The sequence below is a fragment of the Dromiciops gliroides genome, chromosome 5, assembly GCF_019393635.1.
Source record: "Dromiciops gliroides isolate mDroGli1 chromosome 5, mDroGli1.pri, whole genome shotgun sequence".
NCBI lineage: Eukaryota > Metazoa > Chordata > Mammalia > Microbiotheria > Microbiotheriidae > Dromiciops > Dromiciops gliroides.
This window is the reverse complement of record NC_057865.1, coordinates 278,144,326-278,163,041: the sequence shown is the minus strand read 5'-3', so window position 1 is coordinate 278,163,041 and position 18,716 is coordinate 278,144,326. Positions and strand designations below refer to the sequence as shown.

At 40.4% G+C, this 18,716-nt stretch overlaps 1 protein-coding gene across 1 annotated transcript in view; it reads left to right on the top strand.

The window, feature by feature from the left end:
* The first annotated feature begins 8,926 nt into the window (after nucleotides 1-8,926).
* LOC122729040 (sodium-coupled monocarboxylate transporter 1-like) overlaps nucleotides 8,927-18,716 on the top strand; it is a 72,405-nt gene continuing 62,615 nt past the window's right edge. The window contains exon 1 of the mRNA XM_043967707.1: nucleotides 8,927-9,262. Within this exon, the coding sequence (XP_043823642.1) occupies nucleotides 8,927-9,262 (336 nt within the window). The remainder of the gene's footprint in view (nucleotides 9,263-18,716) is intronic.

Here is an 18,716-nt window from a genome sequence, read left to right as displayed (position 1 = left end):
AAATTATTCATTTAGTTTTAGAATTTAGTTACTTTGCAAAAACATGAACATTTTCTTGAATAGTGTCAATGCGGATTAGTTGTATATTTATCTTTTTTCCTCTCCAGAGTAAGGATCTCATTGCAAGATTTTATTGCAAAATATTTTTTTTCTTATAATAGGTACAAAAGGTATGACTTGAGATTGGAGCAGAGTTATCAAATTATTTAAAATTACATAACTCAATATGTGAAAGTGTGGTTTAGTGGAGAGACAGCTGGCTCAGAGTCAGAGAAAATGGGGTTCTTGTTCTGACACAAACTGCCTGGGCTTCACTTTCCTGATCTGTCAAATGAGGGAATTGGACAACATTGCCTCTGAGGTCCCTTCCACTTCTAGAACCTTGATCCTATGAGTATATTGACTGCAAGACCCTGGGTAAATCATTTCATCTCTCAATACCCTACTCAACTCTAAGACTGTTCATTACAGGATAGGTGTTGATCTTCATTGATTAAGAGATTTTCTTCACTAGGAATTCTCTGTATCAATGAAATCCCAGGTCTGTTCCAACCCTCTTTCCAATGTCATCCCCACCCCTCAAAAAACCCCAACCCATCTATTTAGATACCTTTAAAAAGTATTTAAAATTACTAATGTGGAAATATTTTACATAATTGCACATGTATAACCTCTATCTGCTTAGTACCTCAGGGAGTGGGGAGGGGAGAGAGGAATAGAATTTGGAATTTAAAACTTTAAATAAAAATATTTATTAAAAAGTGTTTAAAGAATAAAATTTCTGATTTATTTTCTCCTCCCCTTAATATTCTTGCAACAGTATATTGCACTGCCATGTTAAGATGCATCCAGCTCAAGAAATCTAAGAATAAAAATAGAGCAAGATGATTTTACATTAAGAATACATATTCTCAGAACTAATGAAAAAATGCACAGGAAGATGGGCTAGTCATAGCAAATCTGAAGCTTTACTATAAAGCAGCAGTCATCAAAACTATTTGGTACTGGCTAAGAAATAGAGTGGTGGATCGATGGAATAGGTTAGGCACAGGAGGCACAGGAGGCACAGTAGTAAATAACTATGGCAATATACTGTTTGATAAACCCAAAGACTCCAGCTTCTGGGATAGGAATTCAGTATTTGACAAAAACTGCTGGGAAAACTGGAAGATACTATGGCAGAAAGTGGGCATAGACCAACATCTTACACCTTATACTAAAATAAGGTCAAAATGGGTACATGATTTAGACATAAAGGATAATACCATAGGTAAATTAGGAGAGGAAGAAATAGTTTACCTCTCAGATCTATGGAGAGAAGAATTTATCAACAAATAAGAGAAAGATAGAATATTATGAAATGCAAAATAGATGATTTTGGTTATATTAAATTAAAAAGGTTTTGTACAAACAGAAGAAATGCAGCCAAAATTAGAAGGGAAGCAGAAAGCTGGGAAACAATTTTTACAGACAGTGTTTCTGTCTCATTTCTAAAATATATAGGGAGCTAAATCAAATTTATAAGAATGCAAGTCGTTCCCCAATTGAGAAATGGTCAAAGGATATGAACAGGCCGTTTTCAGATGAAGAAATCAAAGCTATCTATTGCCATATGAAAAAATGCTCTAAATCACTGTTGATTAGAGAAATACAAATTAAAACAACTGTGAGGTACCACTTCACACCTATCAGATTGGCTAATATGACAACAAAGGAAAATAATAAGTGCTGGAGAAGCTGTGGAAAAATTGAAACACTAATATATTGTTGGTGGAATTGTGAACTGATCTAGCCATTCTGGAGAGCAATTTGGAACTATACCCAAAGGGCTGTGGGACTGTGCATACCCTTTGACCCAGTAATACTAATACTAGGTCTTTTTCCCAAAGAGATCATAAAAAAAGGGAAAGGGATCCACATGTAAAAAATATTTATAGCAGCTCTCTCTGTGGTGGAAAAGAATTGGAAATCGAGGGAATGCCCATCAACTGGGGAATGTCTGAACGAGTTGTGGTATGTTAATTTAATGGAATATCATTGTGCTATAAGAAATGATGAGCAAGCAGATTTCAGAAAAACCTGGAAAGACTTAAGTGGACTGATGCTGAGTGAAGTGAGCATTGTACACAGTAACAGCAACAGTGTGTGATGATCAACTGTGATAGACTTGGCTCTTCTCAGCCATGCAATGATCCAAGACAATTCCAAAGAACTCATGATGGAAAATATTCTCCACATCCAGAAAAAAGAACTGTGGATTCTGAAAGCAGATTGAATTACACTGTTTCTACTTTTTGGTTGTTGTTTTTTTCTTTTTTGAGGTTTTCCCCTTTTGTTCTGATTCTTCTTTCACAACATGACTAATGTGAAAATGTGTTTAATGTGATTGTACATATATAGCCTATATCAGATTGCTTTATGTCTTAGGGATGGGGGAAGGGAAGAGAGGGTAGGAGAAAAATTTGGAACTAAAAATCTTATGAAAATAAATGTTGAAAACTATTTTTACATGTAAGTGGAAAATAATAAAATGCTTTTATGATTAAAAAAAGGAATTCACATTTCCATTCATCCAAGAAACATTTATTCAGTACTTTTGTGCTAGGCACTATGCTAGCAGTGCAAAGAAAACCCAAATAATCCATTGAGGACTTTATGTTCTTTTAGAATATGTTACATATGCCTATATGCAGGATTTGTCTTAATTTAATAATGGACATATCTGTCCTGTGACTTGGAAATTATTTTTTTTCCTTTAGGCAAGCAGGATTAAATTACTTGCCCAGGGTTCCATAGTTAGTCAGTGTCTGAGGCTGCATTTGAACTCAGGTCTTCGTGACTCCAGGGATGGTACTCTATCCATTCTGTTACCTAGCCACCCCTCACTCATGAATCATAAATTTTAAAATGATAGTGTAGTGAGAAAAGCACTGATTTGAGAGTTAGAAGGCTTTGGTTCTAATTATATCTCCACCAGTTAATGTTGGTGTGATCCTTGAACTATACTCTCATCTCCAAGTTTCTTCATCTGTAAAATGGAGATGATAGCATTAACTAGTCATCTTACAAGGCTATTTTAAGGAGTGTATTTTCTTTGAAATCCATAATGCCATTTTGATGATTAGTGAGCAAAATTCCAGTATCAATCTTTTTTTTTTGTTTGTTTGTTTTTTGTTTGTTTTTTTTTTTTTGGTGAGGCAATTGGGATTAAGTGACTTGCCCAGGGTCACACAGCTGGTGAGTGTTAAGTGTCTGAGGCCAGATTTGAACTCAGGTACCCCTGACTCCAGGGCCAATGCTCTATCCACTTCGCCACCTAGCTGCCCCTCAGTATCAATCTTTTAATCATTTTTGAAATCAATTGGATGATTAAACTTTACATTTTTTTTAACACAAATCATTCCATTGAAATCATCCTAAGTTGCTTATCTGACAACAGTCCCTCTGGATGATCTCATTCTCTGGGCTAGTCACGCAATTCACCAGGTGTTCTCTGGTCAAAGACAAATAAACACTGGACAAAGTCAGAAGTCCTGCAGTGAATCAAACTTGTCCCATGTTTGCTGCCCCCTAATTATTAGGGCTACAATTCACTGAGCAGTCACTAGTATAAAGTTGAGATCTCCCCATGCTACCTTGGTTCCCCCCACTAGGGGTGAGGCCCCCCCCCCCCCCCCCCCCCCCCGCACATGTACCTATAGCTCCAAATTACTTGTAAGCATTTTTCCTCACTTAGAAAATAAAATTTCTCTGTAACTCCTGACACCTGTCTCTGGCCTATTTTGTGCCAGCCATACATAGGTTAGAGACAAATTCTGAAAAAGTCTGGTTGACAGCTTAGTTGTAATCTTGTACATCCACTTAACTGAATCCATGTGCTGAAAGCAACCAAATGAATGAGGGAGGCATGGCCAACCTCTTCTTGTCCTGAAACAGAACTCACTCTTGGTCTGTGGCATGTCACTGTCTGACAGATAACAGTGGGAAAAGAATTCTTGGCTTATATCTAAAATCCTTATTGCTTTTTATTGCTTTATGTCCTATATGCTGAAAATAGACTAATTTAATGCTGAAAAATTCTCTCCTTTGTTAAAAACATTTAACCTGTTATATGGTGGAAAATAAAGAAATGATTGTTAGGTGCAAACTTGCAAAACTGGTTTTGCAAGATCCCAAAGTCATTGTCTTTTCCTTAGCCTATTAAGACACTCCCTGCCAAGAGATGGGACTGGCTATCATTCAGACAACCATAAGGGTCTTTCCTACCTGTTCTCCACAGAGAAAATCATGAATATGCCTTTTTCTTATTTGGGTAACTGCACTGTATAATTTTGTACTAAACCTCCGTTTCAGTTTTGTAGCACAGTGCACAAAGTTTGAGTCTTTGAAGTTTTCTCAGAGATCCCTGCCCTTGATCTCACCAAAATCCACCTGTTTCTCATTCCTGACAGACATAGTTCCCTTAATGTCTGTAACAGTATAAATCTGTCTATATATTAATGAACATTTTCGGATCCATTACTCTGGAAAGAGAGTGAATCCCTCTCCAGCTGCACAGCTGTGAGAAATAAACTTTGAATTACCTGTCTGCTAATTAGAATGTGGTCACTCAGTCTCAAGTCAGGAAAATCTGAGTTCAGATCTTACTAGCTGTGTGTCCCTGAGTAGGATACTTAACCTCTGTCTGCCTCAGTTTCCTCAACTGTAAAATAAGGATAATAATAGCACCTACCTCACAGGGTTGTTGTAAGGATCAAATGAGATAATTTTTGATTTAGCCACATAGTAGATGGTTAATACATGCTTATTACCTTCTTCCCCACTTTTCCTTGTGTCTATGCCCATAATACAATACATAATACAAATCAAGTGTGAGCACTAGTATCAATCCATATATTAACAATTAATAAAACTTATTTTCTTATAAAGAAAAATGCAAGTTCTAATAATTTCTCTTTCACCCCACTTAATAACCCCCTCCACAGAATACTAATACATATCTCATAGGGTTCTTTTACAGAATAGTTAGCATATATATCTTTTTTTTTTACATATAAGGTATTTTATTTTTTCCGTTACATGTAAAGATAGTTCTCAACTTTTGTTCATACAAGCTTTACAATTTCAGATTTTTCTCGCTCCCCTCCCTCCCCCCTCCCCTAGACAGCAGGCAATCTGATATAGGTTATATCTATATATCTATATACATATACATATACATATACATATACATATACATATACATATACATATACATATATATACACACATATATATACACACATAATAACATTAATACTATTTCTGCATTAATCCTGTTATAAGAGAAAAAATCAGAGCAGTAATGCAAAACCTCAAAATAGAAAAAAACACAATAGCACCCAAAACAAAAGAAATAGTATATGGTTCAATCAGCATCTATACTCCATAGTTCTTTTTTTTTTTTAGCATATATATCTTGATAGCACTGGAAACATCAAGGACTATAAAATCCTAGATGATGTGAAAAACAAATGTCTTAGGACCATCATACCGTGAGAATGTAAGTTTCTTGAGAGAAGGGATTATCTTAGTCTTTGTAATTGTATCCCCAGTGTAATTTTCTATGCCTGGTAGAAAGTGCCAGTAAATGCTTGTTGTTTAGAACATTTATCTTCTCAGAAGCTGCAACCTAGATGTAAATTTGGTTGAAGGAAAGCATGAGATACTACTAAGGAAACACTGACAGAATTGGCTTTTATGTCTGGAAAATAGCACAGAGCTCCACAGGTCATGAGTGAATGATCATTTTATGATGCAGATTACATAGTGGAGAAAACTCTCGGAAATGTTATCGTTTGATGATCTGAGGAATTTCTGCTGCCACATAACTCTTAGCATTATGAAATACGACTACAGGAATCTGCTAAGTTAATTACCTACTAAGTTAATAACTGTGTGTCTTTAAACATGTTAAGATCTAGCCAATCACCTAACAAGAAGAAATATGTGGGTGTTTAGTGTCATGCTGTAAATTATTCCCTTGTTTCTGTTTATTTGATTTTTCCTGTTTAAACTTTCTTGAATCCTTTGCAGTTATCTATTTTTTAGTTTATAAATATCAGCTGAATGACATTTATTTCATTAACTACTCTCTAGAGAAGCTTATGTTGAAAACCTAAGCTACCAATCAAAGAAATAGTATAAATAGATTGTTTTTGTGTAAGGAGATGGAAGGTCAGGTTCTAAAAAGCTCAAGTTAAAGAAGTCTCTCCTAGATCTATCCCTTGCATGGAAGGGGAGTTTAAGAGTCCTCCTCAAATTTCCCTAGTGTGGCATTCACCTCTAGGGTAGGATTCAAGTGTTTATATCACAGAGAGACTGAGGGACCCCTCACTACCCATGTAAACTCTAGAGTACTCTGAAAATTGAAGTGATGTGAAAGAAGGCAGGGAACTATGAATTTGGGGGAACCTCTCCCCAGAAAAAGTGGGGTAGCGTAATTTGGGGGGAAGAATGAGAACTGTGATTTTGGGCGAACCTCTCCTCGGAAAAGTGGTGTACTGTGAATTTAGGGGAAATATCTCCTCAGAAAAAGTAAGAGCCTGAGAATGGTGTAAATAGGCAAGGACAGAATGAACTGATGCTTCGGGTACTCCACTGAAGATTTCTATCAGCTTGGATGATGAAGTTAACTACAGAGGGAATTTTAGCTTGTTAGAACAGACTTGCTTGGGCAACTCCTAAACTCCCAAGGAGTCCTGTCTTTATTCTTCAACTTCTGCCTGATAAAGTAATTGAACTTTTAACTTTGCTCCCTAAGGAGCAAAGATTGTGTTAAAACCTAAATATGTATGCATCTCCTTTTGTTCAGAGTTGTTACTATCCACCTGCGACTTTCCAAAAGCTGATGTTAATTAAGCTTTTTATATTCTAGCCTGGCCTCCTGATTTACTGACCTCTAGTCTAATGGAGCACACACAGAAGGAGGAGTTACTCTCTGATAGGGTCTTAGGACCTTTGGGTTGAGAAATTCTCCAACAGTCACTTGTCTGGGGTAAAGTCTTTAATCTTTAATCTTAGTTCCTTACCTCTGAAATAATCTTCAATTTACAACCTATAGATCTTGTTTGTGTTTGCTTGCATTAGACCGTGACCTCTTTGAAAGCAGGGACTATTTGTTGCCTTTCTTTTCAATATTTAGTACGATGCCAGTCAAATAGTAGGCATCTAATAAATGCTCGTTGACTTGAAAAGTGAATTCAAGTCTTTCTAATTTTATTTTATTTTTCAGTTAACAAATATTTGTTTTTCTCTCCCTCTTACCTTCCCCAATTGGGAAAAAAAACACAATCAAAAAGGAAAACAAAATCCTTGTAACAAATATGCAAACAAAATAGTTACTCATTGATTCCAAAAATGTCATTGTACTTCTGCCTTCTAAGTCCATTACTTCTCTTTCATGTGGTTTGTGGCACAGGGTTCTTTGGACTCTTAGATGGTCATTAAATTGATCTGGAACTTAGGTTTTTCTAATTACTGCCTCCTCTTCACACCATCTATATGCCATAACAAGTGATACATCTGGGTCTCCATCCAGTCTCATGACTTCCCCTCCAAATCAGTCAATAATCAGTTAATAAACATTTATTAAGCATCTACTGTATGTCAGGTACAGTACCAAGCACTAGGAATACAATGCATCAAAAGGCAGTCCCTGCCCTCAAGGAGCTCACAATCTAATGGATAAACCAGGGATTCTTTATTTTATTTTATTTTATTTTGAGTAGCATGGAGCTCTCTGACAGTTTGGTGAAGCCTCTGGGATTCCTTCTCAGTGTTATTTTAAATGGACAAAACCAAATGTATATCATTAATAATAATCAACTTCATATAGCACTTAGCTCTTTATATGCATTGTTTCATTTAGATCTTACAACCATTCTTGGGAAGGAGTTAAGGAAGGGAAGAAAAGAAGGAAAGAGGAAGAAAGGAAAGAAGGAAAAAACAAGGGTAGATAGGATAGAAGGAAGAAATTATGATTGGTTTTTTATGTGTCAGACACTGGGCTAATCGCACGGGAAGATCATCTTGCATTGAAGAACCTCCTATGTGCCAGGCACTGTGTAAAATGCTTTATAAATCTCATCTCGGGCAGCTAGGTGTCGCAGTGGATAGACTATCCTCCCTGGATTCAGAAGGACCTGAATTCAAATGTGACTTCAGACACTTACTAGCTGTGTGACCCTGGGCAAGTCACTTAGCCCAAATTGCCTCACAAAAACAAAACAAAACAAAAAACAAATATCTCATTTGAGTCTCACAGCAAATAGGGGAGGTGGGTGCTGTTATCCATCCTCAGCTTAAGACACTGGCGCATACAGGTTAAATTAAGTGATTTGTTCAGGGGCGCACAGCTAACAAAGGCCTGTGGGAGGACTTGAACTCTCGTCTTTCCTGTCTCCTAGTGCCCCGTTCACTGTCCCCAGCTACCCCCAATGATCAAGGCAATAAATTAGGTTAAACTACAGTTAGCACTACGCCCGTCCCCATAATAAGTAAGCACTTAATAAACAAATGCTCGTAGACTTCAATGGTTACAACGCCCACAAACTGTCTAGAAAGGAGGTTCAGGTGCCCCCGCTCACCTTCCTCCCAACCCAGCGGGGAGGGGAGGGGGGGAGCAGTTCAGATTCCGCGTCCAGCTCGAGGTAGAGCGGGCAGGGATGGGAGCTCCGAGGACGCACGCTCAGCCTCGTGCACGCACCACCCAGCACGTGGCTAGTCCAACGACTTCGGGCGTGCGCAGGCGCAGGCGGGCCTTCTCCAGGCGGCTCGTCGGGACCGGTCGCCCGTCCGCGTCCTCCTCGAGGCAGCCGGCCCGCTTTCCTCTTGGGGGTGGCTGAGGAGTCTGGGCCGCGGCCCCGAAAGCCCCCGAGCCGCCGCCATGTCGAACAGCATGTCGGTGTGGGACTACTTGGTGTTCTTGGGCATGCTGCTCATCTCGGCCGCCCTGGGCATCTACTACGCCTTGGTGGACGGCGGCCAGAGCACGGCGACCGACTTCCTCATGGCCGGGCGCCAGCTGTCGGCGGCGCCCGTGGCCCTGTCGCTCACGGCCAGCTTCATGTCGGCCATCACCGTGCTGGGCACGCCGGCCGAGGTGTACCGCTTCGGGGCCATATTCCTGCTCTTCGGCATCACCTACGTCCTGGTGGTCGTCATCACCTCGGAGATCTACATGCCCGTCTTCTACCGGCTCGGGCTCACCAGCACCTATGAGGTGGGCGGGGCAGCGAGGGCGTCACGCGGCCTCCAGGGCCTGCTGTGTGCGTGCCTGGGGGTACGGGGAGGGGGCGTGGTACAAGACAGAAGGGAGGCCTAAGATAGAGGGTCGTCCGGCCTGGACGGCCTGCTGCGTGTGGGACGGGGGCAGGGGCGGTGGTGTTTGTGGTGGTGTACAAGATATAAGGAAAGACCCAAATAGGTCATCCAGCATGGAAGCACCTACTGTGTGCCCCTAAGACTAAGCAGGGGGAAGGCTGCAAAATAAGTCATCCGCTGTTGAAGCACTTATTACATACTAGGTACCGAGGTAGGTGGGGGTGGGGGCATACAAGATGAAAAGAAAGCCCCTATCCCCTTCACAAAAAAAGCTGCTTTTAAGGCCCTGCTAAAATCTCACCTTACATGAGAAACTTTTCTTGATTCTCCTTAATACCAGGGCCTTAAAAATATACGTGTGTATACATACACACACACACATATACATACATATATACACACATATGTACACACACGTATATACACACACATATATACACATACATATATACATACATACACACATACATTACATATATATTTCCCCCAATTACATGTAAAAACGATTTTTAACTTTTAATTTTTTTAAGTTTTGAGGTCCCAAATTCTACCCTCCCCCCCAGCAATCTGATATAGTTTACACACTTGCAACCACGTGAAACCTTTCCATATTAGTAATTTTGTTCAAGAAGATTTGAACAACAAAAAAAAAAAGAGTGAAAAATAGTATCCTTCAGTCTGTATTCATACATCAGTTTTTTTTCCTCTGGAGGTGGGTAGCATTTTTCATCCTGTGGGATAGTCTTGGATCATTTCATTGCTGAGAATAGCCAGGTCCTTCAGAGGAGTTGTTCATCATATGATATTGCTGTGTTACTGTGTGCAGTGTTCTGGTTCTGCTCTCTTCACTTTGTATCAGTTCATGTAAGTCAAGGTTTTTCTGAAAACATCCTCCTTGTCATTTCTTACAGTACAATCATATACCATAGCTTGCTCAGCTATTCCCCAGTTGATGGGAATCCCCTCAATTTCCATTTCTTAGCTACCCCGAAAAGAACTGCTATAAATAGGTTTTGTACAAATAAATCCTTTCCCCTATTTTATGCTCACTTTGGGATACAGACATAGCAGTTGTATTGCTGGATCAAAGGGTATAATATAGCCTTTTGCCCTATGACCTTATTTGTTACATAGTTGTTTGTGTGTTTTCCCTATTAGACTGGGGGGGGGGGAGGTCCTTGAGGGCCTTTCTTTATATCTCTAGTGCTTAGCACTGTTTCTGGCACTTAATACATGCTTACTGACTGACTTTTGGGGGCTGACTTCACTCTATCTCCCTTTGGGGGAGGCACAGCAAAGTGCAGGGTTCCTTTAATTTCATTGATGTGGAGAATCCAGGTGATGAAACTCTTTGTGACTAGGTGCATCTGAGGCTTTTCTGTCACTTTCCATCTTAGGGGGTGATTTTCTGACAGTGACAGTTGTGACTTGAACCCATATCTTCTTGTTTCTCTAGTCTTAGAATTGCCTGGGGTTACTAAGAGATTTGCTCAGAATTTCTTAGTGGATGTGAATCCTGGTCTTTCTGGCTCCTAGACTTGCTAGGGTTGCCTCTATTGGTTTAATTCTATAGGAATTACCTGGGGCACTGAGAGGTGAATTTGATAGTCAGTAGACATGAACCCTGGTTGTCTTTACTGGTAAAGTGCTCTCTCTCTCTGTAGGTGATATGCTTATCATTAGTTTTCCCTCTCCCTAATAAACTCCAGTGGCTCTCTATTACCTCTAGCTCTTCTTAAGAACTCCCCACCTTCCCCATCTCAAGTCATTCCTTTTCCCTTTGATCTAGTGACACTAGCCTCCTTTTTGTTACTCAAATGATACTTCATTTCTCTACTCTAGGAATTTTCATATTCTGTCTCCCTACCTAGAATGCTTTCTTTTACAGCCTCCTTGCTTCCTTCAAGTTCCAGCTAAAAACTCACCTTCTATAGGAAGCCTTTTCCCATCTCAATTCATGTGCCTTTCCTGTATTGCCTATCTCCAATTTTTCCTGTTTAAATAACTTGTTAGTACGTAATATTCTGTCTTCCCTATCAAATTGTGAGGTTCTTGAGAGCAGGGACTATATTTTGATTTTCTCAATGCTTAGCACAGTGCCTGGCACATAATAAGTGCTTAATAATTGTTTATTGGCTTTACTGACTGGTTACTCTGGATGTGCTGAAGTTTAGGAATGTCCTTAAACTGAGGCGTCTGAAACGGAACACAGTAGTCATTGATAAAAATAGTAAACGCTACAGAGAAAAGCATAAATCCTTGGGGCCGTTCTGCTGAAGACCTCATGGTATATTGTCATTGAACAAATATCTGCTCTTGGAGTCCAGCGATCAATCACTTTTAAACCCATCTGAGTGTGTCATTGTATAATCTAGGTTCCATATTTTTAGAGGAATAATAGGAGATATTATTTCAAAAGTTTTGTTAAAATTTCGGTCAGCAATTTCTATAGCATTCTCTTAGTTCAGTAATGGCGGGGGGAAGGAAATGCTATAGATAAATTTTACCTGGATTTTGGCAAAGTATTTGATAAAGTAGCTTATCCTAGTGTGTGAAAGGCTGGAGCCAGATGGTGATACAGTTGTTAATTATTTCAAGTAGTTTCTTGGTTGATTCTCTAGGATTCTGTAAGTATACCATCATATTAGTCTGCAGAGAGTGATAGTTTTGTTTCCTCATTGCCTATTCTAACTCTCAGTTTCTTTTTCTTATTGCTATAGGTAACATTTCTAGTACAATATTGAGTAATAGTGATTATAATGGGCATCCTTGATTTAAAGCCTGATCTTAATGGGAAAACTCCTAGCTTATCCCCATTACAGATAATGCTTGCTGATGGTTTTAGATAGATACTACTTATCATTTTAAGGAAAGCTTCATTTATTCCTATTCCTAGTTTTATTTGTTAGCTCAGTAGTTTTCTTACTTTCAGTTTTATTAATCTCACCTTTGGTTTTCAAGATTTCCAATTTGGTGTTCACTTGGAGATTTAAAATGTTTTTTCCAGTTTTTTTTTTTAGTTGCATGCCCAGTTCATTGATCAGTTCTTTCTCTATTTTATTGATGTAAGAATTTAGATAAATTTACCCCTAGGTACTGCTTTGGTTGCATCCCCTAAATTATGGTATTTGTCTCATTGTTCTTGTTCTCTTTAACGAAATTATTGATTGTTTCTGTGATTTCTTCTTTGACCCACTTATTCTTTAGGATTAGATTATTTAGTTTCTAGATAATTTTAATCTGTTTTCCACTGCTCTTTATTACATTTATGTAATTTTTATTGCATTATGATCTGAAAACAGTGCATTTAATATTTCTGCCTCTTTACAATTGATTGTGAGGTTTTATGACCTCATATATGGTCAATTTTTGCCTAGGTGTCATGTACCACTGAGAGTTTTCTCCAGAAGTCTATCATATCCAACTTTTCTAAAATTGCATTTATCTCAACTTCTTTCTTATTTATTTTATGGTTAGAATTATCTAGTTTTGAGAGGGAAAAGTTGAAGTCTCCCACTAGTGTAGTTTTACTATTTCCTCCTGCAACTCACTTAACTTTTTTTTTTTTAGTGATGCAATTGGGGTTAAGTGACTTGCCCAGGGTCACACAGCTAGTAAGTGTTAAGTGTCTGAGGTCGGATTTGAACTCAGGTCCTCCTGACTCCAGGGCTGTTGCTCTATCCACTTCGCCACCTAACTGCCCCACTCAACTTTTTTAAGAATTTGGATGCTATACCACTTGGTGCGTATATGTTTAGTATTGCTATTACTTCATTGTCTGTAGTATCTTTTAGCAATATATAGTTTCCTTCTGTAAAAAAAATATTAACTATACTAATCTGAAAATTTTATAACTGTGGGCTATGAAAAATTATATCTATAGGTGAAAAATTATAGCTATAGGCTATATGAAAAATCATAATTGGCCAGTATGTCCATAGCCCATTCAATGTAAAAAATATTTAACTAACTGGTGGGCCCTAATCTGTGAACTCCTGGCTGGCTCTCTGACTGCTTTTAATTTAGTATGGGCCGTTTAAAAATTCCTCCACTGCTTTTCCCAAATTGATAAGCAAACAGCCTCTTTCCATTTAACAGTAAAGGATTTATTTAGATGAATTAACTTAGGGATAAAGGCTACAAAAATAAAATATGACCTGACTGTTTTAAACTTTCTTTCCTGCTGTTGTGGCCTCTTGCTGAGGGTATGCTGGCGGCCTGCAGCCACACCTCGTTCAGACCTGTTAGGCTTCAGTTCTCTCCCTTTCACTCTTTAAAGTCTCTCTCTGTAGCAACCCCCAGCGCCTCTAGTGTCTCTCACTACGGCTTCTCCACTTTCACTGTCAGCCCCCCTCCGTAGTGTCCTCAGTTCTTCCTCTCCTTTCTCAGCGTCTCTTCTCCCACTTCGTCTTCTCTACTTGCTCTCCTTTCACTGTCAGCCCTGCCTGCAACTCTCTTAGCACCCTCTGCACCTCCTTTCTCCATAGTCTCTGTAGCGTCCTTCACTTTCACTGTCAACCCCCTCTTGCTTTCACTGCTCCCCTCCTCTGTCTGCCCCGTGCTGCTTCTCACTGAAAACCCCATTTCACTATATCTGCTCCTGAATATAACCCTTTTTTCTCACTGGACCCTTGGGCCATGCTGCACCCACTTGAACGCCAAGCTAATTCACTGGCTGTCTCAGGGCTGAGGCAGAGGCCCATGCCTGGTGTTGGGGGGGGGGGCTGGGTGAAGGTAGCTCAGGCGTCCCTCAGGCCTCCTGTGTGCCTCCCTGCTGTGCGGGGCCTGGGCTCAGAAACTTATGTGCCTGGGCAGTCTTGCATAGAGCAGTTAGGCTGGGGGAGGGGCGGCCCACCTAGGGCACCCAAGGTCAATTTTAGTGCCTACACTTCCTTATCTCTTAATTAGAGATAGTTTTGCTTTTGCTTTGTCTGAGATCATGATTGCTACCTCCTGTGTTTTTTACTTCACCTGAAGCATAATAGATTCTACTCCATCCCCTTACTTTTACTCCATGTGTATGCCTTTGCTTCAAGTGTATTTCTTGTAACCAACATATTGTAGGATTCTACTCTCTTATCTGCTTCCAATTTATGGGAAAATTAATCCCATTCACAGTTATGATTTACTGTGTATTTTCCTCCTTCCTTTTTTTCCTTCTCTCTCTTTTTTCACCCTTTCCCTCCTCACCAGTGTTTGCTTCTGACTACCACCTCCCCCATTCTGCCCTCCCTTCTGTTAGTCAATCCCCCTTTACTTAACTCCCTCTCCTTTTCCTTCCCTGTAGGGCAAGATAGATTTCTATACCCAACTGATTGTGTCTGTTATTTCCTTTTTTGATACAATTCAGATAAGGTTCAAGCCATGCCCACTGCCCATCTTCCCTTCCACTGTCGAACCTCTTCATATAAGATAATTTACCCTATTCAGCCTCTCCCTTCCTTCTGTTCCCAGTGTAATTGTCTTTCTTGCCCCATAATTTTAAAAAGATCCTTCCTTCAAAGTCACCTTATATCACAACTTCTGTTTATGTATACTCCTTTTAACTACATTAATAGTAATACAGTTCTTAAGAAATAAGTATCATCTTCCCATGTAAGGATGTAAATAGTTTAACCTTATTGAATCTACTTAAGTTTTTCTTTTTTACCTTCTTCTGAGTCTTGAAATGGAAAACAAATTTTTTTTTTGTTCAGCTCTAGTCTTTTCATTAAGAAAGCTTGAAAGCCTTGTATTTCATTGAATCATCATTCTTCTCCCCCGAAGGATTGGACACAGTTTTGAAGGGTAGGTGATTCTTATTTTTTTGGTGAGGCAGTTGGGGTTAAGTGACTTGCCCAGGGTCACACAGCTAGTAAGTGTGTTAAGTATCTGAGGCTGAACTTGAACTCAGGTCCTCCTGACTCCAGGGCTAGTGCTCCATCCACTGAGCCACCTAGCCGCCCCTTCTCTTAGGCTTTTAAGCTTACATTTTTTCAGTCTGACTATAATGAAGCAAAGATAGGGTTATGTAAACCCCAAATCACAAGTATTTCCTTACAGCATTTTACACTTTCTTTGATTGTTCATTCTTTTGATTTTGTTTGATTCTTGATGCCTTAGAGAGTCATGGGCTCCCCCTTGTCCCCAACCCTACTATTTAAGGAGTTATTTTCTTCCGTTTGCTTTTCTCGCCTCCTTTTCCATTTGGCCGTTTCGACTCTTTAGGAAGTTGTCTTCAATAAATTTGTGTCAGCTTTTTCTGTTTTTTGTGCTTGCTTTATCGAGCTGTAGATTTTTTCATGATTCTTCTGCATACTCTCATTTCTTTTCCCAGTTTTTCTTCCGTCTCCCTTATTTGATTTTTTTTCCCTCGGGGCAATGGGGGTTAAGTGACTTGCCCAGGGTCATACATTTAGTAAGTGTCAAGTGTCTGAGGCTGGATTTGAACTCAATTACTCCTGAATCCAGGGCCGGTGCTTTATCCACTGAGCCACTTAGCCGTCCCATCTCTTATTTGATTTTGAAACTTTCTGTGCTCTTCCAGAAGTACTTTTTGGGATGAGACCAATACACATTTTTCTTTAAAGCTTTGCATGTAGGCATTTTAAAATTGTTTTCCTCTTCTGAGTTTGTGTTTTGATCTGTCAAGATAATAGCCTTTTATGGTAAGGTTTGTTTGTGCGTTTTTGTTTTGGGCTCATCTTTTCCAGTCTTTTTCATTACTTTTAAAGTTGAGCTCTGCTCCTGAGGTAGGAGGGGCACTGTCCCAGACTTCTTGTGCTGGGAGGTATAGGCCCTGGCTTTTTGCCTGATGCTGCTCAGAGGCCCATGGAAGACTCTCATGCTATGCATGCTGTGGGGGTCTGGCAGCTCACCTGGTACTCTGCTGAGGCACGGGTGGGGTGGGAGTAGTGTGGCTGATGCTGCTCATGGCTCAATCGCTACTGTGCTGAGGCATGTGGGGGGGTGAGGGGGTCGGGTGTCTCCATTTGCCTGGTGCTGTGCTGGGGCTTAGGGACTGCTGCTGGCTTGCCAGGATACTACCTGCCCTGGACTGCACTCCCCCTTTACCTGAGTGAGACAGACCTTTCCTGCCAAACTTCCAAGTTGTCTTAGGCTAGGGCCACTGGAGCTTATTGAGTAGAAGGCTTGATATGGTCATACCTGCATTTTAGGAAAACCCCTTTGGTGGATGAATAGAAGATGGATTTGAGTGGGGAGAGACTGCAGGCAGGCTGACTCACAGCAGTATATTGCAGTAATTCAGGTGAGGGGATGAAGGTCTGCAGCAGAAAGTGTCAGGAGAGAGTTATCGCAAAGGCACAATTGACAGAACTTGGCAACAGATTCAGTGGGGGAGGGGATGAGAGCTAATGAGGAGTCCAGGATGATTACTAGGTTGCAAATCGGAGTGACTAGGAGGATGATGGGGCTCTTGAAAGTTAATAGGGAAGCTTCAAATGGAGGAGGGGCATTAGAGAGGAAGATAATTAATTTCATTGTGGACATATTGAGTTTACTCTGTCTACTGGACATCGTACTGGATATCTGATGGACAGTTGGACGTGTGAAACTGGAGGTCAGTGGAGAGGTTAGGGAAGGATAAATTTGATCATTGTCAGCATAGAGATGCTAGATAATTGAATCCATGGGAGCTGATGAAATCAGCAAGTGAAGTAGTGTAGAGGGAAGAGGGCCCAGGACAGAACCCTGAAGGACACCTACAGTCAGAGGGCATGAACTGGAAGAGGAACTAGCAAAGAGGACTAGGAAGGAACAATCCAGTAGGAGGAGAACCTGTAAACTAAGAGAGAAGAGAGATCAGAGAGAACGGGCGATCATCTCAGAGGCTGCAGAGAGTTCAAGAAGAATGAGGATTGAGAAAAGGCCATTGCACTTGACAGTTCCATCACTGGTAACTTTGGAGAGAGCAGGTGTGATGAAATGGTGAAGTCAGAAGCCAGCTTGTATAGAGTTAAGAAGAGTGAGAGAAGGCATATCGATTGTAGACAGCTTTCTCTAAGAGTTATGTCACAAAGGGCAGCAGAGATACAGGATGATGGTGGTGATGGAAGGATCATGGGAAAATTTTTGTGAATGGGAGAGACATCAGCATGTTTGTAAGGAGTAGGGAAGGAGTGAGTAGACAGGGAAAGACTGAAGATAAGAGAGAGTGGGGATGAAGCTCTTGGAGGAAACAGAATGGAAAGGGGTCACTATTCAGGTAGAGGTTTTGTTTTGGCAAGGATTAGAGCCACATCTTTGTGTGAGAAACATAGATAGTGGCAGAAAGGACCTGGGTGATATGAGATGGGGAAGAAGGAATTCTTGATGAATGGACTCTATTTTCTAGGCAAACTTCTTAGCTGAGAGGATGGGGAGAGGGAGCCATGGGAGCTGCTGTGGAGAGTGGGGTAGAGAGTGGGACAGCGAGTCGATAAAGCGAGGTAGAGAAGGTTTGTCTAGGCATCAGTGATGGTCCATTTGAGGTTGTGCAGCATTAATTTGTAGAGGATCCAGTCAGAATGGTTGCTTGATTTTCTCTAGCTTTGTTCAGCAGCAAGTTGTGTAGGACCAAAAGCAGCAGATGATAAGAGTGATCTAAGACTAAGGCTTGGCAGAGTGTGATTGTCAATATGATGAGGGGACTCATGGACCTAAGACATTGTAGAGTTGAAGTGATTCATCAAGAAGTTAATGGAGATGGGCAGCTAGATGGTGCAGTGGATAGAGCACCAGCCCTGGAGTCAGAGGACCTGAGTTCAAATCTGGCCTCAGACAGTTAACACTTACTGGCTGTGTGTGACCCTAGGCAAGTCACTTAACCCCAATTGCCTCACAAAATTAAAACAAAACAAAACAAAATGAAACTTTGTGAGGAAAAGAAATAATAATAATAAAAATTAAAATGTGCTAAAAACAGGGGCAGCTAGATGGTGCAGTGGATAGAGCACCAGCCCTGAAGTCAGGAGTAGCTGAGTTCAAATCCGGCCTCAGACAGTTAACACTTACTGGCTGTATGACCCTAGGCAAGTCACTTAACCCCAATTGCCTCACTAAAAAAAAAGTGCTAAAAACAAACAAAACAAAACAAAAAAACCAAACCAACCAACCAAACAAACAAAAAACTTTGTGAGGGGCAGCTAGATGGCGCAGTGGATAGAGCACCGGCCCTGGAGTCAGGAGGACCTGAGTTCAAATCTGGCCTCAGACACTTAACACTTACTAGCTGTGTGACCCTGGGCAAGTCACTTAACCCCCATTGCCTCACTTAAAAAAATTAAAAAAAAAAAAAAGAAGTTAATGGAGAAAAAAGAGAAAGTCACGAGTGCAGGGTTGATGGCCTGGGAGAAAACGGAGAGTCTGAGGGA